This window comes from Macadamia integrifolia, unplaced genomic scaffold (assembly GCF_013358625.1).
Source record: "Macadamia integrifolia cultivar HAES 741 unplaced genomic scaffold, SCU_Mint_v3 scaffold_94A, whole genome shotgun sequence".
In the NCBI taxonomy this organism is placed as follows: domain Eukaryota; kingdom Viridiplantae; phylum Streptophyta; class Magnoliopsida; order Proteales; family Proteaceae; genus Macadamia; species Macadamia integrifolia.
This window is the reverse complement of record NW_024870676.1, coordinates 5,796-33,605: the sequence shown is the minus strand read 5'-3', so window position 1 is coordinate 33,605 and position 27,810 is coordinate 5,796. Positions and strand designations below refer to the sequence as shown.

Below are 27,810 nucleotides of genomic sequence, written 5' to 3'. Positions count from 1 at the left end.
AAAAAGTCTCGAGTTTTTTCCAAACCTTTGTTTATACATATCATGAAAAATAAGAACGAATCTTTACCAAAAAAAGAAAAAAAAGAAAAATAAGAACGGATCGAATTTTATTCGAATAGTTTGGCATAAAAAATATACATGTGGTCTATGTTTGGTTGTTAAGAAATGAAATAATGAAATTTGAGTAGTGAGATAGAAAAGTAAGTGCTCAAATTCAATATTTTCTTTTCTTGATTCCCAAACATAGCTTACAGTTTATGGGGTTAAGGTTTCCCAGTTTAACTTCAACCATCGAGGGAGGGTGGAGCGGGACTCTGCAAACGACGAGGGGTTACGCCTTGCTGCCCCGTCCGGCGGCTCTGACCACCGCTGCAACATGCAATCAGGCATCTCAGCTTCTCAGGTATCGCCCTACTCCTACTGCCCCATCCTCTGTCTTTCTCCTGCAAGTTCCCTCTGCAACTTACTTTTTCTGTTCCAAACATTAGGGACCTGCTCACGTGCAAGGCGGCAACTTACGCAAATGGAAGTGGTGTAAACTATAAAGTGGTTTTTCAAGTTAGCTCTTGCAGAAATTTTTCTCTGTTTTACTGCGCTCGCACTGTCTCATCTGAAACAGAAACAGGGGTTTTGGATTCTGCACTTTGGAGATCGTGTACGCAATTTCTCTTTTCTTTTTCGTTTTATTTTTTAATGTTTTCCTTTTCCCTTTTTTTTCTTCATTTACTTTTGAGCTTCGAGCACCAAACCCCAAACTGTAAAAAGGCCAATGAATACGATCATTTTTGTTCAGTTTTGACTGTCTAAATTTGGGTTTTTGAGGTTCCAATCTTTGTATGATAGGAAAATGGTTCTGCGAAGAGGCTGCTGAGTGATTTGAAGTGGGATATAAGGTCTGGATTCTGGATTCGGGATTCAGAGCAATCATAGGGCCTTTCATATGGTTGCCCCATTACGCATGCAAGGTCTTCCTTGCATCGCTCAACTTATTCAACGATTTCTAAATGTTTTTGGGAATTCCCTATTGTAATCCAAATCTAGGTGTTCTACTTTGGATATGTTTAGTTTGGTTAGTCCAGCTGGGAGATTATATTTCCACCAGGGTGCATATCTAATAAAAATAACCAGCACAGTCAGTGAGTTCTGAGTTGTTTATGTACAGCGTTTGTACAACTCACTCTTACACAGGAAATAGTTTAAAATCTTCTTGACTGTCCTCATTGTACTGCTTTCCAAACTAACCCACGAAGTAGAATCTGGGTTCCGTTGTATGAGTGAGTCACATCTTTCTTCTTCTTATCCTTCATTTTACGGACAATTTTATGGATTACTTTTAGAAAATATTTAGAACAAAGAAAAAGCATATAAGAATCAGATTTAATTTAGAGAGCAGTGCCGTACAGAATGCCATCTCTGATTTGGTTAAGCTCTTTAGCCCTTGAAACAAGAAGTATTGGAATAAAAATAAGGAATTGTAAGAGTCGAGATGAATTTGGGGTCCTTCATCTTAATGGATACAGGTGGTCTACCGACTTTTGGATGTCGACCATGGGATCAGTGAGACATCTCTTGATAAAACTCCAGAGGATAAAAGAAGAAAGTGATGCTTGTAAGTTGTCAACTAATTACCATGTCTCAATGGGAACAAACTCCACACCTAATCTCTAGAGGACTCAATTTCTAATGGTTGCGGGAACTGAAGAATGAAATGCTCTAGGCTCTCAAGCTCGACCTGATCTAAACTATATATACCCAAAAGGCTTGGTCAAAGATGAATTTGATAAAACACCACCAAGATCCTTTTCCCTTTTACTGTGATTAGATGTTCTATCCTAGTCCTAGACTCCTAACTAGAATCTGGAATATGTTGTTTAACTTTTTTAATGTCTTACAAAATTCTCGATCACTGAGGGACTTGGAATGTGGAGTGAAAATCTGAAAACACCTCCAAACTTGAGCCTGAGTTCATTTTCCTTTAGAATGAGAAATTGAAAATAAGGTGAGGTGATTGAAAGGTTTCTGAAATTTTAATTGCCTGTATCCTATTTTTTGTATTTTTGGAATTGCAAGAAAACCTGGAAATGGCCTCTCCGCGAAGTGGGGCTAAGGCTGTGTACATTATGACCCTCTCCAGACCCCGCAGTGGCAGGAGCCTCATGCACTGGGTATGGCCTTTATTAGTAATTGCAAAAAAAAAAAAAAAAAATGAAGCTCGAGTGCCCTACTGATTTGTTTTGGCATCCGTAGGGCTTTGTTGCTTTCAACGGATGAGGATGTTTCTTGCTTGTCCAAAACATTATAAGTGATTGACTGTTGTCTTCATAGATTTTTGCTATCTTTTTATTTTTTATTTTCCTTGCATTTATGTTCTATGATTCTTGTAGAATTTGGTTTCATTAAGTTAATTTGGAAGATTATGTGACCAAGATTCTCTAATTTATTGCACTGCAGAGTTGTATAAGGTGTAGTAATCAGTCTGTCTTGGCTGCCCCAAACCCAAATCAATCAGAACGCTTTCTGATTCAGGTATGTGGTAAATCTCTCATAACAGCCACGACGACTTAACTCTTGAGTCTTTTACATTGTGGATTTTTGTAAGGCATGATAATCAATGTTTAATTTTTTTCAACAAATAGGGAAAATGGGAAGACAAAAAGACAAGTTTTGGCAACAGGTTGATAATTTTTGATAATGGTTATAAATTTTGTGAAAAAAAAAAAAAAAAAAAAAAAAAATTTTATGGGGGGTTTACTTATGTTAAGTATCATTTGACTACGTGAGTGGTCATGAATGATGTTGCCTCTTGTGAAAAGGTAACTAAAGATGTCCAAGCAGAAGCCGTTCTTGTTGTTAATTCTAAGTCGGGTTTTAAAATGTGTCGGACAGTAGAAGTATTATTGCTGATATTGGTTGGTTTCAGTTCTTCTCGTTGACTCTACATGATCACAGTTAGTTGAAATGGAAGAAATGGTACCTAAGATGTATAAGCCAACTTGGGAGAAAAGCCTCCGTGAGTTCTTTAGCAAGAACAACATTTCTTCCAATGTTGTTCAAATGGAGTCATTAATTTTGTAAAGTGTACTACCCGTTATGGTCTTAGTGTTCCTATTTCGAGTTGTTCAATCCCTAAAGCAAGAAAGGACCTTGAGAAATTGCTGGAGAAGTAAAATTGTCATGAATGGACACTAGTTGCACCATCATGTTTGACTCATAGACCGTCTTAAAGAAGCGGTCTTTATTAATGTGATTGCTTATTTCTTGGGTGGTGCACTTTTCTTGAAGTCGGAGGAGTGTTCTCATGTTAGAATGAGTGGTCCATTTATCTTTGATTTTCTTGATAGTGTGATTCAAAATATTAGTCCAAATAATATGGTTTAGATCATTCCAAACAATGCTTCCAATTATGGAAATGCATTTGGTGCTTCTTGGAAAATACCGTTGGTTTTTTATGACTTGATTTGTAGCTCGTGCAATTAATTTAATGTTAAATGATATTTATGAGTATGGTACATGGGTATAAGAGAGATTTGATGAAGCAAAAATCATTATTGATTGTTTGTATATGTCTACCATTGTCTAGTAGTTAATGAGAAAATTTACAAACATAGATTTGAAATATCACTCTACGACTCGGTTTGCTTCTCACTTCTTAATGCTTCATTCCATTGATGTAGTGAAAGAGAAGCTTAGATTCTTAGTTGCATCAGTTGAGTGGAGGAATCTAAGAAATTTCTAGATTTCTTTTCTGTAGATAGGGTGGTAAAATATTATTTAAATGGAGTCACTTTGGATTGATTCCAAAGAGATTGTGGGGTTTATGGAAACGATTATTGGAGTTCTTCATATGGTTGGTGGTGATGGGGCTACCCAAGGTATTTGTATGAGTATTGGAAGAGCATGAGAGGTATTAGAAAAACTTAAAGGAGATAGACCATCAGTATGACTAAATTTTGAAAATCTTTGATGGTAGAAGGGATGATAATATTGTAGGTGTCGTCCACTATACAGTTTCCATTTTCAATCCTACTTATTATTGTAGTCCAAATTTCAAAAAGGTTCCTCAATTCAAAGAAGCAATGGAGTTCATTGGTGGATATATTGGTTTCACATGATGAGAGGGCAGAATATTATGGATGGTTGGTAGCATACCAAAGGAAGAACTAAATTTTTTTCGTGCAGTGCCACGATAGTGATACAAAATTTTCATCCTCATAAATGTACTTAGAATTTAAAAATTTTAGTTTATTCTTTTTATGTAAGAATTACTTATCATTTAGAATTGCATATTTCTATTTGTTTTATTTTTACCAGTGGTTTCTTGAAGGTTATATTGTTCCCATCTTACAGAAATATGCCATTAGAGTTTTAAGACAACAATGTAGTTCTTTAGATTGTGAAAGAAATTGGAGTGCCTGAGACGCAACACAAGCAAAAAAGAGGAACACCTTGTCAACAAAGATATTAGATTACTTAGTGTAAATTTTTTAATGATGGAAAAGAAGGCTAAACTTGAAGAGAAAAATATGATGGCTATTAATCTTGATAATTACCATTGATAAAGAGTTAGAGAGATTGTTGGATGATGTGGATGATAACATTATTTGGTGTTATTGACACTTTTACCGAGAGTGAGAATTTTATGGATGTTTTGCATTTTTATCGTATTGTTCTTTTCAAGGATGATGGTATTAGGTGGATTGAATGTTATTATTTTGAATTTTTATTATGCTTTGGGATTAATGAAACAAATGTTATTCCAATTTTTTATTACTTGTATATTATACGCATGATTATTGATTGATAATATGAAAAAGGTACTACAAATATTAAAAATAACATCTGATTTTTTTTTTTTTTTAATTTTTTGTAAATGAATAATTCCAGAATCTGAATCAAAACCCAAATTTGTTTTGCCTGATTTTTTTACCGAATTCTTAAAGTAGCAAAACAAATTTTCCCGTATAATTCTCCATCTGAATAATTCCTGAATCCGAACTTGCCAACTATGATTCTCCCAGATTTTCTTAGCTACCTCGTGTTTTTGGTTGTATCTTTTGTTCATGTTTTATGTGTGGGTATTGATAAATTTTCTCCCTGAGCAATCAAGCGTGTTTTTCTTGGATATTCATTCCCTTCTCTCCAATTGTTAGTACTCTTCTTGTTGCCCTAATCTATTCTTCTTTTCTTCTTCTCATTCTTTACAGTTCTATTTCTTATTATGGATTGTTCTAGATCTGAAACTTTTACAGTTAGCTCTTCCTTGGCCCTATCTTCAAGTTTTAGTCTTTCCAGGTGACTATTAGAAGCTCGGCCATGTAAGCATCTTTTATGCACCTTCTTAATATCTTCTCCTCATTCTCCTAGGATGGAAATTTTTGGCTGCTTATGTGTGCACTTGTGTAGCCAAATTCATTGTCCCTCTTATTAGAGCTGACCAATTTACTTATCATATTGTATTTTCTCTTTCCTCATATTTTGTTTTATTCCCTCTTATTATGGTTCCTTATAGATTGCGGCAAGTGTTTCTCTGTTGACATTTTTTTCATATATTTTCTTGTCGCTGAAAAGCGAGAATGAACAAAGGAGGGGGAGTGGGGGGTGGAGTTGGTCTTGGAGGTGGTGGTGGTGGTGGCAGTGGGCCAACAGCAGCAGCAGCAGCAGCTGCAGCTCAGAAGCAGAAGACTCTGTTACAGAGAGTTGACAATGACATAACGAACATGGTTGACAATTTCAGTCATTTGATTAGTGCTGCTAGGGTATGCCTTTTTATCTTTTTCTATCTCATTCTGTGCATCTCATTTTTTTCTTTTGGTTTGATTAATTATGCATCTAAAATCTCTTTGAAATGCTTTATTTTATATGATTTCTTGTTAATTAACTCCAGACTCATTTTTTGCTTCCAGAGTTCAGAATATTTCAGTAAAGACCAAGCTTGTTTAAATCTACAAAGATTTATTATCTGATTGTGTCATTTAATTTGGAAGCTGAAGTGGTCATTACCTCAATTCAATGCATCACTATGACCTGAATTGATGTTTTTCCTTAATTATGCATCACCCCATCCCCCAAACCAATTACTTACATTGCATTTATCAACTGGCAATGAAAATCCTAATTTAACCCTTCTCGTGTCGGTGACATTTTCTCTTACCATGTATATGAGATTGTAATGGTGATTAGTCCATTGTGGCAGTTGGATATCTAAGGAGTGTTGTAAAAGGGAAAAATAGCAGGTCCTGTGGTCTTGTATAATAGTCAATTAATAAGCTGATCGTACTGTCTTCTGGTCTAGGAGGTCTGTATGAAGCATATTTTGTTGACTACATTCCAATTGGTCAAATTTTTATCACGTGCTTTTTGCCATAGCCCCATGAATCTAGCATGTCAGATTGAATGGTTAGGAGCAGTGAGTATTTCAATATGTAGAACCCGAGGCCATGAGAAGAGAACTTGTTCATCTGTACAGAGAGACCAGAATGAAGTAGGTTTTATTTGCATTTAACTGCTTTCATTCCTTCGAACCAGGCAATTGAAGAAATTGTGATTGCAGAGAGTTTGTTACCGGCTTACCGCTACTTGAATGTAGTTCCTAATTCTCTGATTTTATATTTTCCTGCCTCAATTTGGTATAGGAAGTCTGTCTTCCTCTGTTTACCTATTGCTGTGGCGAAAGAAAGTTCTAGTACCAAAAAGGAGGCTGCATAAGTTTCAGGTTTATTTGATGAACAAAGAATTCCCATGTACCAGTACTTTAGGGAGCAAAGAATATAAAAAATACAGGCTTCTGGATTGGTGTATTCGTGAGAAATTGCCTAGGAACCTGAACCTGTCCGCATGTGTATCTTGACCCTAAACTGGAAAGAAACTGGGTGGATTGATGGGTTCGGTAAGAAGTTTCCACTTATACATTCATCGTATGTACCTATCATCTCCACCTCTTGGTGCAATACCAGTTTTTGTTGCCACCTCATGTATCACTTTGTGTTCATAGAGCTTTGCAGCTTTGTCAATGTAATAGTAGATGTATGAGATTCCATAGTCCTTTCATTTAAGGCAGTTGCCTGTGATGCGTGGGATCACAAAACTAGATGGCAAATCCTGAAATCCGCTGCTACATGCAATGCTGATTGGCATGTCTTCAGACAGCTAACACAAGTCATGGCTGGTTTCATAAGGCTAATCATGTGGACTGCATCTTGTATGGAACTATGGAGATGACTATGTTCATCTTTCTTGAGTGAAATGTCCATAAGGTCAAAATAAACCAATATGACTGGAGATTGCTTGCCGGAGGACTAATTCTCTCAAATCACTATCACGAGTGCTTCATGGAACCATGCACTCTACAACAAAGACATCAACTAAATGGGGTTGGCTACATGGATTCGATCAAAGACAGCAAAGGAAAGTAGATGTAAAAGAAAAATTAGTCCTATCTGAGAGATTGGGGTTCGATCTCAAAATATTGGGGTCCACCGCCAAATGCCTCCTATCTGAGAGATTGTCAGGGCCATAATCTTATCAGATGGGGTGAGCAGATTATTTTGGAGACTTTGTACTTCTTTCTCAACCCAACTCACCAAGCCTATCTAACCACTTGGGGCTGGCTACGGGAATCCTGTTCTGAAGTTCCTCTCTTTTAACATGATATCTGCCATTAACTCATTTGCACTCGTGTTTTCTTGTCACTTCAACTGAGCTCATCTTCAGCCTTTCCCTCATACCTTTAATTTGCATCAAATATCTCCTAAGGTATTTCGTTTTGAGTTCTGACCTTAGGATACAATACCTAATGGAAAATTAAAACAGCCCATTTATCAAGACACTGCAAACATATTTACAAATGACTCGGAGTGTTTTGTGCTTTGTTGAATTCAGTCATATTCTGCTTAAAGGAAAAGGAAAACAAAGAAAAAGACGAAGAGGAAACATGGAGAGGGAAAGGAAAAAGGGGGAGACGGATGCGGGCAAAGGAATTTGAATCCTCTTGACTTGTAGCGACATGCTTTAGTGATTAAATATCATTATTTTCTGTTTATTTATGCTGTATAATGCTTAAATACTACTTTTGCATGTATCCATCTGTATCTTTAGCGTATCTAGCGTTTCTCTGATACATCTCCAAGACGTCTCGTAAATCCTGTTTCCTGGTATGCTGCGCGATACTGATACTTGTTACCTTGTTCATTTTTTACTGGCGCATTGTTTAGTTGCCATTGCACGTGGTTGAACCATCTCAATCAACTTCATTGTTGCTGTTCCTACTTTTGCTCCCATGGATTTATTTCTGACACCAGATTTCCTAGCCTTGCTACTAATCTGTCTTAACACACTAGAAGTTCATCTAGGATCTCTTCTCCACTTCATCAATGCTGCTCAAACTTTAAATCAACATCATCTTCAATCTGTTCCACTTTATTTGTGATTGAATCAATATACTTAACCATTGCTTATGCTACTTTGGGCTTATGATCAATTCAGCGGTTGGTCTTGATGCTCTGTACATGGGATACAAGTGATATAATGCCCAAGATTGTGTAGCCAGTGACTCTATTGTCTCCGTTTTCAGATATGGAAGAACAATTTCCTTTGAAGTTTGACCACTGGGAATTATGCTGGACTCTTATTTTGGCTAGTACTTGGGTTAATTCAAAAGATTTTGTAAATTTTGAGAGGTAGGGAAAAGGAGGTTCCCATGGTGTACTAGGTCACGGGAAAAAAAAAATCTGTGCAGAAGTTCAGCTGTTGCTAAAACAAAGCTGAACAACCGCCAATTTTTAATATTAGTGTGGACACCTCTTTAAAATCAGCTTCAGCACAGATAGGGGCCCATAACTTGAATTGATTTTGTCTTGCAACCAGAAAAGGCATCAAACTACTAACCAACAATCAATAAATTGTCGGTAATCTTTTGATTTACTTATGAATTTGTTTTCTTTCTTTGCATTCTATGGTTTTAATGGAGGGCACTGGATGTTGCTTACATTCCCTACTGTACTCACAGGTAGATTTCTGCACATCATATTTTTTGAGTACAGTCTGAAAATCAGAGTTTTACCCATTTTATAATGTAGGGATATTAAGTAAAGGTTTAAAGTATGAGCACCAGGATTGCTTTTTGCTAACTGGGGTGCTCTCCCCCTTGATGAATTCGGATCCCTCCTCTGGCTGACTAGTACAGTCTGATGTCTAGGAAAGCCATGTTATTATGTGATGGATCTGCATCATATCGTGATTTTATATGATATGATCCAAAGCTTTGTCCATAGAAGAAATGGGATTCATTTTCAAGAAAATGTTGTTCAGGTGATGAGTTATGCATGGCATCCTTATATTCTGATTTTATATGTTTTCTATCTGAATCTTACACCTTGTGGTTTCTGATGTGATCCCATGGTGGAAACCCTGTATTCTCGTATCAGCATCCATTCATACCTCTTTTGGTTGGCACTACAAATATTAATATAAACATCAGTACAAATTTAAACATTCACTAAAGTGGAGAACGTTGCTCCTATTAGGTAAATGATCCACCAGTCAGGAATTCACAAGAAGCATTCATGATGGAGATGCGTGCAGCCAGAATGGTACAGGCATTTCTTTGCTGCTTGATTGTTTTGTAAGCTGAAGTCTTTTTGGGATAAAATTGCTATTGGATTCTATTCGACTTTCCAAATATGCTTAGAAGCCTTTTACCTTGTGCGAAATTTTAATTAGAGACTACTGTATTTTGGTCTCTGATTTTTTTTTGGGGGGGGGTGATAATTAATGTAGGAATGGATTTGACAACCAAACCAGACCCAAGACTGCAGGAAAGTTAAACCAAAGAACAACCAATAACCCCCAATAGTAGACAGCAACAACAGTCCAACTTAAACCAGTCAACAGTTCTTGAAAAACCAGAATTATCAGATCCAGAATTTAGAATTTCAGGTAGCAGAGTTTGCACCAACAAATAGAATTTCAGCAACAGAAATAGAGTATTTGAATAAGGTCCAATTAGAATCAAAATATCACAGGAATAGATAACCAAATCAGAACTTGATTCTGACAGCAGGTTCTGAGATCTGGCAGTAATTTCTGGAACTTCAGTAGAGTATTATTAAGGAACTAATAACAAATCTAATTACTGATTAAAGGTCCAGTTCAATGGAGAATAAAAGCAGCAGTCAACTTCAACACAGATTAAAAAAAACAGAAATCAATTCTGGGCAGAGAACACTATTGGCCAGAATTGAAGGAACTCAAAACCAGACAAACCCCTGGTCTGATTGGTCCCAAATTAAGGTCGAGCCTCCCTCTTAATAAACCCAACAATTGATCAAAAGGGGAGGGCCATTGGCTGGTTGGATCTTCCAGAATAGTGTAGGGGCAGTAGGAAGAAATCTGGAGATTTCCAGAACCAGAATTCAATCACAGTTTCAGATCTCTTACCTGATTTGAAGAACCTTGCAATTAACTATGAAAAGAAAGAAATAATAGTTGAAGAGACCTCTTGGACTTCACGCCGCAAAGATTTAATTGGATCAAACACCAATTCCTTCAGCCTTGATCAAACACAAGACAACTCTTCATGGAGAAGACAATAGCAGCAACCATTAATTTTTTTTATCAAAATCATTCTAGGCTTTTAGGAGCCTCCTTTTCTTTATTTATAATGTTAATGGGGGGAGGGAATTACAAAATAGAAAATTCCTCAAAAAGGAAACCAAATATTCTCCTAATACAATAGCTACTAAAAACTGAAATTAGAAACTAGTTGAAAAAGGAAACTAACTACTAATGACTTGACTCAATTAACAACTTGACTCCTAAGGGAACAAATATAACTCAAATCAAGCCCAATTAAAAAGGAAACTAATGAAAATGGAAACTAACTAATAATCCCGTACTCAATCTTAGAGCCCCCCTTTTAGACCCATAAAAGTGGTCTATTACACTCAAAACACATGGGATCAAAGGCCTAACATGTATGGAATCCAACCTTAGGCTTATTCCTAATAAGACAAGCCTATTTTGGTAATTAATCTGCATCAGGATAATTCTAAGGTTTTAGAACGTCTGTAGACAATGGGCGTAATTTAACCTGTTAATATTTTCCTTGTGTCAGTTTAGATATACATTTTAGAAGAACCAACTTAGTGATGTACTCCCGAGTACTGAAAAAACCCTTAAATTTGGATCTCTATAGTCCCATAAATGACTAGAACTCTATTTGAGTATATAGTGCCAATATTGTAAATATTACTTGCAGTTTAGGACCCTTTGGAAGCAATCAAAACTTAGGACTGAATCATAATTAAGTTCAAAAGGAGAGAACCATTTTGGTGTTTACAATGATCTAAGGAATAAAATAAAACAAAGTAGTGAATAAAGGGGTAATCTATTTGTAACCAAGGTGGTTACAACTGATAGTTGGTAACCAATTTTTCTTTTTCTTTTTTACCCTTGAGTATATTTCTCCCTCTCTCTCTCTCTCTCTCTCTCTCTCTCAAGTCAAAACTTTTTTGAAATTTCTCGCTCCCTCTCCCCTTCCTCCCTGTCTCTGTCTACCTTCCCCCTCTCCCCTCCAGCTCTCTCTCTATCTACCTCTCCCTCGCCGGCTCCCCCTCTCCCTCTACTTGTCCCTGCCTCGGGCATCTCCCTCCTCCTGCCCACTACATCTTGTTCTCCTGAACCCCAAGCCTCCCATGCAACTCCCCCCTTCCCAACCCTTGCCCCCACACTGTCCCTTCGCTGCAACTCCCTCTTCCCAACCTCTGCCACCGCCAGGTCACGGCAGCGTTGGCAATTCTCGAATGGAGGAAAAGAGAAATCTGGACATTTGAAAAGAAGATGCAAGGTGTGGCCCTCAAACCTTCTATGATGATGCCTATGATTCAAAGGATGAAGATGTTAAGATGATGGATGAACTATTGTTATACTACAGTAAGAAGAAGCCATCAACCAATGAACCTAGCCAGATGAGGAGGGAATTGAAAGCTCCTCCTACAAATGACACTGCAGCTGATACTGGTTGATCCCCAGGTCACAGAAACATGGATGAGGCACACTTAAACACTAGGTTGAGTAATCCTCTTGTGTGAGCAACTTCATTGCCAACCTGAATCAAAAACCCCGTCTGAGGGGTCAAGGGGCCTTGCTTGTGCCAGTACATTGGAGTCCAATGAACGAGCTGGGCATGTCCATCCTAAGTTGCCAAACTACGATGATTTGGCAGCGCTGATTGTAGCCCTTAGAATGACGTAAAGGGGAAGTGAATTAAGCTCAGAATCTGTATCCTCATTCAACCATACTACAGTCTTCCCGCTGGCCACCTGCCCTGCTTGGCTAGTAGATGACTTGGTGCTGGCCCTTCTGGGCTAGTTGCTTTCCAGTAGCCGTCCCGCCAGGCCTACTCCCTTATAGGCGCCTCTCCTGTCAGGCTTGCTGCTGTCCTCTCTTCCAGTTGCCATAAGGCTCGTTTGGTCTGTCCGCTGGCTCGTCTGTTCCTTCGATTCTGCTTCTCTGTTAGCTTCTCGTAATGCCTGCAGCCCTTCTGGACGCGACTTTTGCCATGCCTGCTGTCCCGTTGGTTGTCACCATACATGGCTGCCCTTCTGGATGCTAGGCTCGCTTCGTCTATCTGCCTGCTCGCTATGTTGCCTATGCAGAAGGCACTGCATGTTGCCTTCTATTTTTGCACTTATTTAGTAAATGTTCTTATATTTGTTTATTTTATTTACTGAAGATATTATCCATAAATAAACAAATGCCCCCTGTTTGAATCCAATAAAAATGGTTATAAAATAAAATTCTAAAAAGATAAAAAGTCAACCCCTCAGTCCAAGAACAAAAATTGGATTTTTTGTTTAGGGGCGATTTTTCAACTTTCAAATGATGGGGGTTTTCTCAATTATGAAAATTCCATAAATTTTATTATGGTAAAACACTTCTAAAAACCAAAAGTCCGGTTAAATAATCTTTTAATCTTTTGTTTTGATGTCCATAAAATTATTTTCATTCAGGTAATTCTAACAACATTCGCACACTTTAAAATAAGTTTGATCGTAACATAACTTTGTCATTACAACGCTCAGATTTAAGTAATCTTAAACTTGTTGGAAAGTTGGTTTTGTGCTATACCTAATGCAAAAAGTCTTATTTAAAAATAAAATCATTTGAGCAGTCAAATTTATTATAGTTTAAGAACATTTATCTAAATGTTGATTTTTGATGACTTGATGTGATTTAATGTTGATTTGATGTGGCTTAATGTTGATGACTTGATGCGTCTGAGTGATTTTTGAGTTTATTCACTTTGTTGATTTTTTTTTCTTCTGATGAATATCTTGCATTGGTATGATTATTTAATATTTATTTAGCATATAGCCTTGGTCGCCTTGATAACTATGCACCCGAGACTAGTGAGAATGGTATGTTTGGAGCAAATTTGTTAATCACCCAGCAAATAAAGAATGATGGAACTACATTCTCTAGAAAAATGGAACAGTTGGTGAGGTAGTTTTATCACAATTCTCTGGAATTATTCACAAAAAGAAAGAAAAGCAATGACAGATTTTAATTAACTTTCAGATGCAGGTAGCCTTGGTTGTCAACAATTTGAGTTTTAAATAAGTTGAATAGTGAAACAGGATTTGTGTAGCTGACCTAATGTAGTTGGGATGAGGTCTAGTTGAGTTGAGAAAGTAATTGTATTCAACTTGCACTAATAAGCTGGAAACACAACTCTGATGAACAGGTTCAGGCAGCAGACTCACTCCTAAAATTGGTCTCAGAGCTGAAGCAAACAGCCATCTTTTCAGGTTTTGCATCCCTAAATGAGCATGTTGAGCAACGGACTATTGAGTTTAACCAACAGGCAGAGAAAACGGACTGTATGCTGGCTAGAATTGGAGAGGAAGCAGCTGCTAGCCTAAAAGAGCTCGAAGCCCATTATTATTCATCCATTCAGAGAAGAGATCAACCTGAACTATGAGGTTTATAAAGACACCACCAATTCCTCATGTTCTTTCCCCTAGGGCTGGAGACATGCTGTAGTGTTTGATAGATCCAAACTGATCCATTGACAAGTTGACTTCCTTGAGCTACAATCCTTTTCAACCATATGATTCAGTGTGATCATGTCATTTTGCAGGTAAGGGAAGGAGGTGTTGTATTTGTAAATTTAGTTGTCTTTTGAGGTCAAAACCTAATAATGAAACCTATTTTCCAATCTCTTAGGAGTGTTTCCTCCAGGACACACTGGAACATCCATTTCAATAGTGAAGTCTGGATGATAAGTTTCCATACCTGGGGTTGAATCCACCTTTTATAATGTCGTGGCGAGCATGTTTTTTCAGGCTTTGTTAGGTGACAGGGCATGCCTTGATCCTCAATGCGACCGACTGACTTATGTATGAAGGGATCCCAGACCCAGAAGATGAAGGGGAATATATTAGAACATTTTATACATACCTGGAATTCTGGTACTTTCCTTGGGTGCCTTGGTCTTGTCCAGGCATCAAATAGGCACCATGGGGCCTCGCCTTGGGTGCCCTTGAGTGCCTCTGTACAAGGAAAAATTATCATAGTTTTCAGCTATATTTTTGGTGTATAGAGCGTGCATTCTGTAACGAATGCAATCACGAGACAAAACATCAGAGAATTTGTTACCTCAGATGTCCAAAGAAACGCCTGAAAAATTAGTGCCAGAGCTACGTTGATTTACTACTCCCGAACATAGTAAGTTCGGGAACAGCAATAAAATAGATATGGATATGTCCAGCTTCAAAATAATAAAACATGTATGACAATAATATGGTACACGTTTAATATGACCACTTTGTAAGTAAAAATACATATTCACCGTATAAGACACATGAATAAAAATATAAGTATGTTGGTAATGATTAAATCAAAAGGAGGTCTCATAACTGAATAAACACAATATAATGAATCAGGTCCTGCATCTACGATTATCATTTAACAAATCAAAATACCTTTCTACCCAAAATAAATAAATAAATAAAATCAAAATACCACTTTTATTCAATTCTTTTTGGGTTGGAATCTTGTTTTGTATCTAATTATACCTGAATGTTCTTGCAACTTGATAATTGCAGCCCAATGAACTGCTTGAAGGTTGATGAGGAAAATATTAGTTTGTGGGGTTTCAATATGGTAGTTTGGTTAGTTTGGCTTTTCTGTTGAATGGTGAGTCTCCTATCATTGGTCCTAAGAACTGATTTGGCATAATTACAAGGGAAGAGGGTCAGCTTGGAACCCTTTTTCTATCTGTAATTGCCATTCTTAAATCATTAAAAGAGTTGGAGATGGAGTAGAAAGGGCCTTGCCACTGCAATTCGAGATTGTGGCCATTGGATTCAATTGTGAGATTCCAAGAGAGAACTCTGCAACTCTTGATGCTACTACTCTGTCGAAGATGCTGCAACTGAAGATATTTGCTTGAAGGACGGAGGCTGTGAATCAAGCCCGGGGAAGAAGCCGAAAGAGGTGCAATTTAGGGCTTTCGACGTTGGGTCTTCACGTATGATATGCATTTAATACTTCAATCTATCAAATTCGTGTTTTTATCCGTAAAAAGATTTAATATGTAAATATACGATTTTTTTGTTCAAACGTTTGGATATGTGAATATTATATGTATTATACGTGTATAATGTGTATTTACTATGCTCCAGAGTTCATTTTGGGCCAAAGCCCTGGTCAACCTATCAAGGACTTGATCCTCCATGAAACGGCAGCAACTGCACCCCTGCCTCCATCATCTTCTTTGTGGCCTTTCTCACCCTGAAATAGATGGATCCCACATTTCTTCACCTGGATACAGTCACCCATTGTTACTGAGACATGCACTTGATCCCCTCCTTCCAACTGATCCAAAAACATTGCCTCTCCCATATTGCTCACCCACATGTGATCCTGATTTGTTGCTAAAGCGCCATTGACCAAGGGCTTGTATCTCCATTCTAGACCATTGATCATGCTAATGAAAGTGGCTTCAGGACCCTCTGTTGTATCATCAAGTTCTTCGCCTGCTGCGTAGACAGCACATATAATCAAGGCTTGAATCTTGTGGTTAGACAGTGGAGGCACCTCAAAAAACATGCGGGACCCTGCACTTTGGTAGCTGAACCAATCTGGAATGTCTCCCCCAGGAACAAAGATGTCAATGACACCAGGTTCACTCATACCCTGTTGCATGGAAAATCTTGGATGTTCAATATGAGGGTGATCCCGAGAGAGAGAGAGAGAGAGAGAGAGAGAGAGGACCTGAAAGAGTTTATCCCTGAAAGTGTTTGCCAAACCATTGCACATTTCCATGTGAATAGTTGGTGTAGTTTCCAACCTCTCCAAGCCTTCCACCTCAATTAGTTTGCTGCTTTTATTAAGAAACAAGGATTGTAACTTCTTTAAGTTTGCCAAGCTTGATAGTCTTTCCATTGTGCAACCTCCTGCATCCAAAGCGATTATGTTTGATGGAAGCATTGGCAGTGACCGAAGCCTTGCGCAATCTCTCAATGTAAGAACTTTCAGTTGAGAAAGGCCATTGATGTCTGCAGGTAAGCTACAAATATTATTTCGAGTTAAATCCAAGGTCTGTAATGAGGTTGCACTTGCAAGATTTGATAGCTTTTCCATGGACATGCAACCATCTGCATCCAAGTGCCTTAAACTTGATGGAAGCTCTGGAAGTGATCCAAGTTTTGTACAATTCTGTAACCAAAGGGATTGAAGCTGGGGAAGGCGGCTGATGCCAGCAGGTAACTCACAAAAGTTGTTGAAGGCTAGATCCAACACTTGTAATGAGGATAAACTCTCAATATCATTGGGAAGCATACCAGGTAGGTTGCAGTCCCTAAGACTCAGGCGTCTTAAGAAGCGTAAACCAGAGATGGAAGATGGCAAAGATGTAACGGCATTATCACTTCTTGGTGGTCCCAATGACCTGAAAAATGAATTCCATGATTTTGATGGTGATCCTTTACATCCACCTAAAGACAAGCTTTTGAGGTTACGCAAAAGCCCAATGGAAATGGGCAGTTTCCTTATTGCAGTTCCATCAGCAAGAAGCTCTGTTAAACTTTCCATATTTCCCAGTTCTGGCAGTTCATTGATTTTTGAACAACCAGAAAGGATAAGACTTTGTAGAGATTTCAAATTCCAAATGCTTCTTGGGACTTTCTGAAGGTTTGTACAACCTTTTAGATTCAAAATGAGAAGATTGTTTAATTCTCCAATCGATTTGTGAACTTCAACCAAACTTGTACAACCTTCAAGTGTCAATATCTCAAGGCTAGGGAGTCCCAAGAAGTTGGGGGTCTTCGTAAGGTAAAGGCAATGATCAAGATTGAGGACTTTCAGCTTTCCAAGATACTCTGGCTGGAAGACAAAAGAAATGAAAATGAACAAATTTAGAATCAGTTCTTCATGAAACAAGTACTCAATTAAAAAGAAGAAGAAGAAGAAAAGGGGTCATACCTTGCTTCCCTTCCAGACTTGCTTGAAATTGCTATATTGTACGTCAAGAATAACAAGGTTCTTCAGATGAAAATTGTTTGGCATAGATCTTAAAGGGAATTTATGCCAACACAGCCATCTTAACTCCTTGAACAGAAGTTTCTTCCCCATAGAAGAGGATGAATCATTTAGAAAATGTTCATGAGCTCCCAAGAGCTGAAAATAATTAGCTTTGAGCAATCGTAATCTTTCCATCTTTGTAAATGCCTCAATACTCAAACATACTTTGCTTGATTGGTGGTAGTTTAAGACCACACCTTCAACTACTTCTGTACCCTAATAATGCACAACAAAGTATAATTAAGTTAAAATACACACAAGCCTGTTGTGTTTGTGTGTGGGCTTGTAATCTGACAAAAACACCCTAACTACTGCTGCTCCCTATAAAAGCCAAGCAAGCATGTGTGTGTTTCTGTTTTTTTTTTTTGGGGGGGGGGGTTGTTATATAAAGAAAGTGGCGAGAGAAAACCATGATTACTTATTTACTTAAAAGCCAACATTCGAGAGGGAAAAAATGAAAAAGAAAAAGAAAAAGAAAAATAGGCCTTATGTGGAATGGAATGAAGAAACAGAACTTGTGTAATCAATCCAAGTACTTGAGAAACAAAAATTGATAAAGTGGAGTAAATACAAACTTGTTTATGCCTGCATGCTTGTGTGGACAGAAACCACTGGTAAAAAATTAACTTAAAAAAATAAGATTATTTATTTGCTTAGGTTTTCTACTAAATTTTAAACAATAAGAAATCATGTAGCTCTTACTGCATTTTTCGTCAACGTATCATATACATCTTCACGAAGCCACAATCTGCTACGCTTTCCGGGCTCATTAGGAGATTCATTTCGAACAATTTCCTTTCCCATGTCTTGAAGTAGGTAATGCATTCCAAGCTGATTCTTTTCATTGACTGTTAGAAGTGATCTACGCATGAGAATGCCAATTCCTATTTCTGGGAATAAACCACAACCATCAAGTATTTTAATTACAATATCTTTGTCCATTCCAATAAAGAAGCAAGCAATGTCAAGGAATATGTCTTTCTCCGTACTGTCAAGAGCATCAAAGCTTAGTTTAAGTTTTTCCTGAATTTCCTCATTCGGAATTCTTTGCAACTTCTTTAATGCACTTGTCCATTCATCTATGCTTCTTTTGTGTAGAAATGAACCATATACCTGAAGAGCTAATGGAAGCCCGCCAAGATAAATCAATATTTTTTTTGTAAGCTCCTTTTTAGGTCTTGTAGGACGAACCTTTTCAAATGCATAGGACTTGAAGAGTTGGAGGGATTCATATGCTTCCAATCCCTCAACCTTGTATATTCCATCCACGTCGAGCTCATTCAAAAAATGTTGATCTCTAGTTGTTATGATGATTCTACTTCCCAAGCCAAACCAATCTCGCTCTCTAACTAATGCATTTATTTGGTTTGATTGATCCACATCATCCAGAACAACAAGAACCTTTCGGAAACAAAGTCTTTGTTTGATCACATTGATTCCTCTATCAACATTGCTTATGTGTATGTTTTGTTTCATTAATATATCTGAAAGAAGTTGCTTTTGCAGATGAAGTAGACCATTATGATGTTCAGAAATTTCTCTAACACTTCCAAGAAAAGTACTGCCTTCAAATTCATGTAAGATTTGGTTATAGACAGCCTTGGTAATGGTTGTCTTACCCATGCCGCCAATACCATAGATCCCGATCATACGAACATCATTAGAACCAACACTTAATAAAGAATTTATGGCTTCTATGCGGGAATCTATCCCAACTAGATGAGAGTCAATTTTCATGTGTCTTTCTTTTGCTTTCATTGAGACCTCTTCAACGATCGCTTTGATAAACTTAGTCTCACCCCTGCCAATTGGGAGCAAAATGAAATAAAGAAACAAAATAGACATGGGTTGAGCTAAAACAAGCCCTGAAGACAAAGATGAACATGAAATAAGTTTAGTGATATGCAGTTTCAATAATTTCTACTGAAATAAAAGCATATATGTGCTCAAGCCATAATTGAAAACTATGTTCCTAGATACTGTTCAGTGTTTAACCATCCTGGTGTTCCTAAAAAAAAAAAGACACCAATCTTGTTCTTTCACACTCTCAAAACAAGTTGGAATTTGCACTTCTAAGTAAAAGCCCAAGTGAGGAGGTACAGATGTAATGAAAAATTGAGTTGGGTTCACATCTTCTATGCAAAATCCAAGTTATGGTTCATATTCAGATCTAGAGACGATCCAAAGCTAGGACCTAAGATCTTCTAGTGAGGTCCCAACTTGGAATTCGCAACAGAAAAGCTAACATTTATGGAGTTTAATTTAAAAGAAGAGAATCTAAATTAATACCCGTCTGCAACATCTTGAAGATGCCAACCGGACAGATTCCCAGCTTCAGTGAGAGCCTTCCTCCATCTGTTCACCTTCTCCTTTTCCATCTCCGATTTCAATCGCTCTTCGTAGCCCGCAAAAGGTTCCTCCAAAATCCCATTCTGTTTCCGAAAATGAGACGGATCCACCTCATAGAAAACGGGAAGAACAGTTTGACCTATCTCATGCTTGCATTCTAACATCTTCACCAGTTCATCAAGGCACCATATGGAAGATCCGTAGTTCTTGGAGAAGACTACAATCGAAACCTTCGATTCTTCAATGGTTTTTAGGAATTTATAGGTGATATGCTCTTCGAGGTTGCGCTCATCGTCCTCGTCTGTGAAGATACGGTAGCCACTCTGAATCAAAGCTTCATAGAGTTGGTCAATGAAGTTCTTACTGGAGTCATCATCATCACCGTCACCAAAATCTTCATCTATGAAGCTTAAGAAGACGTCATAACTCCACTGGTGAGGGGAAGAAGAAGAAGAAGAAGAAGAAGAAGAAGAAGAAGAAGAAGCCATAGTAGGAGAGAACCAACAACCCAAGAGAGATGAGAAGTTAAGGGTTTCTGTAAACCACCAGTGGGAGGTTTGACGAGGCAAAACGATATCCAGAAAAAAGGTCGCCCTCTCTCCCTCTCTCCCTCTCTCTCTCTCTCTCTCTCTCTCTCTCTCTCTCCACATAGAAAAAGAAGAAGAAAAATCACGAGAGAAAAATTGAAAAAAAGAAAAGAAAAAAAGAAAAAGAAAAAAAGACAAGTTACCTCCATCTAGAAGAAGAAAAATCAAGAGAACCACAACTTTTTAAGAGTGTTTGAAAGGAGTGGAGTTATGAGCCGGAGGATACTTCGGACACTTTGTATGAATTAAAGATAACGTATGAATATGAGTTGAGATAACATATTACACCTTTGATGAACAGATTCAGGCACTCACTACTAAAATTGGTTTATAGAGGCACCACCAATTTACTCATGTTCTTTCCCCTAGTAGTGCTGGAGACATGCTGAAGAGTTGATAGATCCAAACTGATCCATTGACAAGTTGACTATCTTGAGCTACAATCCCTGTATGGAATACACATTAATCTTTTCAATCTCCCTTTGGGGGGGGGGGGTTTGTGTAATCACATTCAGTGAGATCATTTTATTTTGCAGGGAAAGGGGAGGAGGTGTTGTTGTTTTTGTATATTTGGTTGTACTCCTTGCTCGAAACCTAATGAATTATTATGGGTAAAATGCCTTAGGAAGCAACTTACTTGTGTTTGAATCACTCTGGTAGCACCTTTGGGCCCACTCACAATGGGATTAATTTGGCTTTTTGGTTAATTCCGTTAATAACCTTAAACCTATTTTCCAATCTTTTTAAGAGTGTTTTGGGACAAGTTCAAACATCTATTTTACAGAATTTGTTATCATGATGATTCCACAACAACAACATCAATATCTAAAACCTTATCCCAACTTAATAGGTTCAGTTACATGAAAATTCCAAGCAAGGACAAGCATGAGGATCCATGCAAAGCCCTGCTCAACCAATCAAGATCTTGTTCCTCATCGCAACGGCAGCAACTGCACCTCTGCCCCATCATCTTCTTTGTGGCCTTCCTCAACTCCAAGATCATATGGAGGAGAGGTACCCTGAAACAGATGGACCCCACATTTCTTCACCTGGATACGGTCACCCATTTCTATTGGGAAATCCACTTGATCCCCTCCTTCCAACAGATCTACAAACGTTGCCTCTGCTATATTGCTCACCCATATGTGATCCTGAATTGTTTCTGAAACACTATTTACTATGGGCCCATATTTCCATTCTAGACCATTGATCCTGTTAATGAAAGTGGCCTTTGGACCGTTTGTTGGATCATCAAGTTCTTTGTCTGCTGCGTAGACAGCGCATATAATCAAGCCTTGAATCTTGTGGTTTGACAGTGGAGTCACCTCAAAATATATGCTGGACCCTGCACTTTGGTAGCTGAACCAATCTGGAATGTCTCCCCCAGGCACAAAGATGTCAATGGTACCAGGTTCACTCATGCCCTGTTACATGGGAAATCATGGATATTCAATATGAAAGTAATCCCATTAGAGAGAGGTTATCCCTGAAAGTAGTTGCCAAACCATTGCACCATTCCATCTGAATGGTTGGTCTAGTTTCCAACCTCTCCAAGCCTTCTACCTCAATTAATTTGCTACACCTATTCAGCAACAAGGACTTCATCTTCTTTAAGTTTTCCAAGCTTGGTAGTCTTTCCATCACCATGCAACCTCTTGCATCCAAACCGATTATGTTTGATGGAAGCATTGGCAGTGACTGAAGCCTTGTGCAATTTGTCAATGTAAGAATTTGCAGTTGAGAAAGGCCATTGATGTCTGCAGGTAAGCTACAAATATTACTTTGAGCGAAATCCAACCTCCGCAATGAGGATGCACTCGCAAGATTGGGTAGCTTTTCCATGGACGTGCAACCATCTGCATCCAAGTACCTTAAACTTGATGGAAGCTCTGGAAGTGATCCAAGCTTCGTACAACTCTGCAACCAAAGGGATTGAAGCTGGGGAAGGCAGCTGATGCTAGCAGGTAAGTCACAAAAGCTGTTGAAGGCTAGATCCAACTCTTGTTACGAGGATAAACTCTCAAGATCATTGGGAAGCATAACAGATAGGTTGCAGTCCCTAAGACTCAAGCATGTTAAGAAGAGTAAACCAGAGAAAGAAGCCCGCAAAGATGTAATGGCATCATCCCTTCTTGGTTCTCCCACAGAACAAATAAATGAATTACATGATTTTGATGGCGATCCTTTACATCCACTCAAAGAAAAGCTTCTGAGGTTATGCAAAAGCCCAAAGGAAATGGGCAGTTTCCTTATGGCAGTTGCATCAGCAAGAAGCTCTGTTAAACTTTCCATATTTCCCAGTTCCTCTGGCAGTTCATTGATTTTTGAACAACCAGAAAGAATAAGACTCTCTAGAGATTTCAAATTCCAAATGCTTCTTGGGAGTCTCTGAAGATTTGTACAACCTTTTAGATTCAAAATGAGAAGGTTGTTTAATTTTCCAATGGATTTGTGAACTTCCACCAAACTTGTACAACCTTCAAGTGTCAATATCTCAAGGCTAGGGAGTCCCAAGAAGTTGGGGGTTTTGGTTAGGTCAAGGCAATGGTCGAGATTAAGGACTTTCAGCTTTCCAAGATACTCTGGCTGGAAGATAAAAGAAATGAAAATTAATAAAATTAGGAAATCAGTTTTTTCATGAAATATGTATTCAATCAAGAAAAAAAAAAAAAAAAAAAAAAAATGAAGTTATACCTTGCTTCCCTTCCAGACTTGCACGAGATTGCTATATTGTATGTCAAGAACAACAAGGTTCTCCAGATGAAAATTGTTTGGAATAGATCTTAAAGGGAATCCAGGCCAACATAGCCATCTTAACTTCTTGAACAGAAGTTTCTTCCCCATAAAAGAGATCGAATCATTTAATAAAGGTTCAGGAAAATGATGAGCTTGGAGCAACCGTAATCTTTCCATTTTTGTAAATGCTTCAATACTCAAACATACATTTTTTTTGGTTGGTTGAAGTTTAAGACCATTCCTTCAACTACTACTGTTCCCTGATAATGGCGTGCAAAGGACAATTTAGTTAAAATACACTCAAGCATGTTGTGTTTGTGTGTGGGCTTGTAATCTAACGAAAACGGTGAGAGAGAACAAGAAGTTTTAATGATTTAAAAAAAAAAAAAAAATGGCCCTATATGGAATTGATTGACCTGTGACACCCTAACTACTGCTACTTCCTAAAAAAAGCCAACAATGGATAAGTTAAAACACAAGCAAGCAAGTGTGCGTGTGCGTGTGCGTGTTTGTGTGTGTGTGTGTTTTTCTTTTTTTTTTTGGGGGGGGGGGTGGCTTTTACCTGAGGAGTGGCGAGGAAAACCTTGATTACTTATAATACAACATTAGAGGAGGGAGAGGGGAGAGGGGAGAGGGGGGAGGGGGAGAGAAAAAGAGGCCCTGTGTGGAATGGAATGAAGAAATAGAAATTGTGTAATCAATCCAAGTACTTGAGAAACACGAATTGATTAAGTGGAGTAAATAGAAACTTGTTAAGTGTGCATGCTTGTTTGGACAAAAACCATCGATCTAAAACTACTAAGAAAAAAGAGACCAACTCTATGTGCTTAGATTTTCTATTAAATTGTAAACAATAAACAAGCCTGAGGCTCTTACTGCATTTTTCGACAGTGCATCATATGCGTCTTCATGAAGCCACAATCTGCTACGTTTTCCGGGCTCATTCGGAGACTCTTTGCGAACAATTTCCCTTCCCATGTCTTGGAGTATGTCATTCATTCGAAGCTGATTTTTTTCGATTATTAAAAGTGATCTATGAGTGAGAACACTAATTCCTATTTCTGGGAAGAAACCACAACCATCTAGTGTTTTAATTGCAATATCTTTGTCCATTCCAAGAAAGAAGCATGCAATATCAAGGAATATGTCTTTCTCTGTACTGTCAAGAGCATCGAAGCTTAATTTAAGTTTTTCCAGAATTTCATCATTTGGAATTCTTTTCAACTTCTCTAATGCACTTGTCCATTCGTCTATGCTTCTTTTGTGTAGAAATGAACCAAGCACTTGAAGAGCTAATGGAATCCCACCAAGATAAGACACTATTATTTCTGAAAGCTCCTTTTGAGGTCCTCTAGGACGAACCTTTTCAAATGCATAGTGCTAGAAGAGTTGGATGGATTAATCAAATTGCAGTATTTCAACCTCATATATTCCATCCACGTTGAACCCATTCAGAAAATGTTGATCTCTAGTTGTTATGATGATTCTACTTCCCAAGCCAAACCAATCACGTTCTCTACCTAATGCATTTATTTGGTTTGATTGATCCACATCATCTAGAACGAGAAGAACCTTTCGAAAGCAGAGTCTTTGTTTAATTACATTGATTCCTCTATCAACATTGCTTATATGTATATTTTGTTTCATTAATATATCAGTAAGAAGTTGCTCTTGCAGATGAACCAAACCATTACGATGTTCAGAAATTTCTCTAACACTTCCAAGAAAAGTACTGCCTTCAAATTCATGTAAGATCTGGTTGTAGACAGCCTTGGTGATAGTTGTCTTACCCACGCCACCGATACCATAGATTCCAATAATACGAACATCATTAGAACCAAGACTTAATAAAGAATTTATGGCTTCTATTCGGGAATCTATCCCAACTAGATAAGTGTCAATGCTCATGTGTCTTTCTTTTGCTTTCATTGAGACCTCTTCAACTATTGCTTTGATAAACTTTATCTCGCCCCTGCCAATTGGGAGCAAAATGAAATATAGAAACAAAATAAACATGGGGTGATCTAAAACAAGCACTGAAAACAAAGATGAACATGAAATAAATTTAGTGATCTATAGTTTCAACAATTTCTACTGAAATAAAAGCATATATACTGGTAAATTGTGCTCAAACTAGGATTCCCATTGATATATAACATATTATTGATGCTTAAAAAAAAAAAAAAAAAAACTTTTTAGTTTTCGAAATTGCTCTATAGAATGATAATTCATCAAAAACCTGTTGTGAAGCAGTAGAAGTGTTCCACAGGACTAAATCACTCTTTAAGCTAATTCTTCACAGGCCTGTTGTGCTGCTTCAAGTTCATCAAACATGCCATAACTATCTCAGATATAAACCCCATTTCTAAAATCTGGCCATACATATTAAGATAAATGTGGTCGACCCAACCCTAGGAATCATGATTGTTCTCCTTGTTAAGTTTCAGTAAAAACACAATGTCACCTTCAACTGTTAACTGATTGAGGCATTTTAACAAACAGGGTGTAGACTAAGATTTCGTTTGGTTCAATTCACGTTTTGTGAGGAACTGAGGATGATGGATGTGGAATGATAAAGCTGTGCATCGAAGAGATTCTTACTCCCACAAGAAGAAGAAGAAGTAATAGCTACTTAGCTTGTGGATGTGTTTATGGGTTGAAAGGAGGAACACAGACTGCACAGTTTCACTGTACTCTAGGTCTATGTTTGGCTAGAATTTTGTGCCTAAATTAGAAGCATGTTCAGGGGTAGGCATATATGGATAACTTTTGTTGAGGCCAGAGCCAGATTCTGGAAGTTGGCCTCAGAAGTGGTCATTGGGCCATATAAATTCCGATTAGTATTACAAAAGGCGTACTTAGTGCACGAGACTCCCACATGTGCGAGGCCACAGTCAATATCTCTTTATATCTCTCTATATTTAATCATTATTTAATTTTGTGATTAGACTCACAGTGAGTTTCACCATTAATTTCTTAGAGACTATTGACTAAGATTCAAAGTACTCTTTCTCGCATGGATGAGATGGTCAATTCTTGTGGTTGAAGAGATTCTCTTATCACCTGTCCTTTCTCAAGATATTCATTTTTTTACATCACCATGTGTCTGTTTAAACCCCATTCCCTTTAAAAAAAAAAAAAAAAAAAACTTTGTCAGTAAAGTTTTAACCCAATGTGATTTTCTTAATTCGGATGATACAAAGGTTCAAAAAATTGGTTGACCATCCAATTAATCAAAATCTTTTAACTACTAAACTCCACTTATAAATCCTTAATCTGATTGTGTGTGTTATTTTCTTTTTTTTTTTACATTTGTCTATTTTTCTTTAATTTACTATCCAATTTTACATATAAATTTTATATTTGGTAGTGACTCTATGAACCACTCAACTACTAATCATTTTAATTAGTCATCCAATATGTTGGACCCAGGTACTTCATACGAGAACCATTCTCGTGCCGGGCTTAGCCACAGAGACCATAAGAGAATCATTCTCCAGAACCTAACCCACAACTTTGAAGAAAAAAAAAAAGAGGCGTATCCTACGGAGAATCATAATGTACACAACCTTACCCCTCGTTGGAACCTTGAACTTGTAACCATTAGGTAAAAGGATCAATTTTACCATTGCCGAGAAAGAAAGGAACAAAAAAATAAAATAAAAAAATAATTTTTATATATTTTAAATTAAAGAAGAGGGGAGAATCTAAAAGAATACCCATCTGCAACATCTTGAATATGCCAACCGGACAAGTTCCCAGCTTCAGTGAGATCCTCCCTCCACCGCTTCACCTTCTCTATCTCCGATCTGAATCGCTCTTCGTATCCGGCAAAGGTTTCCTCCAAAATCCCATTTTGTTTCCGAAAATGAGACGGATCCACCTTATAGAAAACGGGAAGAACAGGCTGACCCATCTCATGCTTGCATTCCAACATCTTCACCACTTCATCAAGACACCATATGGAAGATCCGTAGTTCTTGGAGAAGACAACAATCGAAACCTTCGATTCTTCAATGGTTTTTAGGAATTCAGAGGTGACATGATGGTCGAGTTGCTCTTATTGTCTTCGTCTGTGAAGATACAACCTCTTTGGATCAAAGCTTCATAGATTTGGTCAATGAAGTTTCTACTGGAGTCGTCATCATCGTCACCATCACCAAAATCTTCATCTATGAAGCTTAAGAAAACATCATAAATTTTTCGATGAGTGGAAGAAGAAGAAGATGCAGAAGCCATAATTGGAGAAAACCAACAGACCCAAGAGAGATGAGGAGTGAAGGGTTCCTGCAAACCACAATCACAAGTGATAGGGATGGAAGAAAAATTCTCTCTCTCTCTCTCTCCCTCTCTAGCAGAATAAGAAGATGAAGAAAAATCACAAGAGACAATAAATATAGGAAAAACGCACGCTGGGATGTTAGGTGGAAGAAAAATTATGTGAAGTCATTTTATAGGCACTACGGATTTTCTTTTAAACTGGTGATGGGTCGATGGATCAATAAATCTTTCACCTAAAAATAATATTTCAAAAGAAATACTATTTCATATATGC

At 37.7% G+C, this 27,810-nt stretch overlaps 4 protein-coding genes across 5 annotated transcripts; 1 reads left to right on the top strand and 3 right to left on the bottom strand.

Moving 5' to 3' along the window:
- The first annotated feature begins 242 nt into the window (after positions 1-242).
- Positions 243-14,289, top strand: LOC122071798 (mediator of RNA polymerase II transcription subunit 22a-like). Its single transcript, XM_042636210.1, has 6 exons — positions 243-403; positions 489-655; positions 2,452-2,526; positions 5,569-5,756; positions 9,522-9,587; positions 13,742-14,289. Exons 4-6 carry the CDS (start codon positions 5,574-5,576, stop codon positions 13,976-13,978), a joined length of 486 nt encoding a protein of 161 aa, XP_042492144.1. The 5' UTR covers positions 243-403; positions 489-655; positions 2,452-2,526; positions 5,569-5,573; the 3' UTR covers positions 13,979-14,289.
- A 1,340-nt stretch (positions 14,290-15,629) lies between these two features.
- LOC122071795 (disease resistance protein RPV1-like) lies at positions 15,630-20,564 on the bottom strand. 2 transcript variants are annotated; one of them, XM_042636207.1, is made up of 5 exons: positions 19,873-20,564; positions 18,286-19,384; positions 17,485-17,799; positions 16,276-17,385; positions 15,630-16,197 (listed from the first exon to the last, which is right to left on the bottom strand). In XM_042636207.1, exons 1-5 carry the CDS (start codon positions 20,418-20,420, stop codon positions 15,709-15,711), a joined length of 3,561 nt encoding a protein of 1,186 aa, XP_042492141.1. In that variant the 5' UTR covers positions 20,421-20,564; the 3' UTR covers positions 15,630-15,708. The 2 variants fall into 2 exon arrangements, with proteins under 2 accessions (XP_042492141.1, XP_042492140.1); XM_042636206.1 differs by having other exon boundaries at positions 15,630-17,385; positions 19,873-20,380; positions 20,417-20,556.
- Positions 20,565-22,520: 1,956 nt separating this feature from the next.
- On the bottom strand, positions 22,521-24,261 carry LOC122071797 (disease resistance protein RPV1-like). Its single transcript, XM_042636209.1, has 3 exons — positions 24,132-24,261; positions 23,214-23,515; positions 22,521-23,105 (listed from the first exon to the last, which is right to left on the bottom strand). Exons 2-3 carry the CDS (start codon positions 23,430-23,432, stop codon positions 22,524-22,526), a joined length of 801 nt encoding a protein of 266 aa, XP_042492143.1. The 5' UTR covers positions 23,433-23,515; positions 24,132-24,261; the 3' UTR covers positions 22,521-22,523.
- Positions 23,966-27,810, bottom strand: LOC122071796 (disease resistance protein RUN1-like). The gene is given in 2 exon segments (XM_042636208.1): positions 23,966-25,227; positions 26,975-27,810. Coding segments are annotated over 2 exon segments (1,371 nt in total). The 5' UTR covers positions 27,193-27,810; the 3' UTR covers positions 23,966-24,074.

Bases quoted from the DNA above. Each gene is read 5' to 3' on its own strand.
- LOC122071798 (XM_042636210.1), top strand. From the start codon at position 5,574: ATGAACAAAGGAGGGGGAGTGGGGGGTGGAGTTGGTCTTGGAGGTGGT. The intron at 5,757-9,521 runs GTATGCCTTTTT...TGCTCCTATTAG, and splicing joins ATTTGATTAGTGCTGCTAGG to GTAAATGATCCACCAGTCAG. The intron at 9,588-13,741 runs GTACAGGCATTT...TCTGATGAACAG, and splicing joins AGATGCGTGCAGCCAGAATG to GTTCAGGCAGCAGACTCACT.
- LOC122071795 (XM_042636206.1), bottom strand. The intron at 19,385-19,872 runs GTATTAATTTAG...CCCAATTGGCAG, and splicing joins CTTCAAGATGTTGCAGACGG to GGGTGAGACTAAGTTTATCA. The intron at 17,386-17,484 runs GTATGACCCCTT...TTTGTCTTCCAG, and splicing joins AAGTCTGGAAGGGAAGCAAG to CCAGAGTATCTTGGAAAGCT.
- LOC122071797 (XM_042636209.1), bottom strand. From the start codon at position 23,432: ATGGAAAGATTACGGTTGCTCCAAGCTCATCATTTTCCTGAACCTTTA. The intron at 23,106-23,213 runs GTATAACTTCAT...TTTATCTTCCAG, and splicing joins AAGTCTGGAAGGGAAGCAAG to CCAGAGTATCTTGGAAAGCT.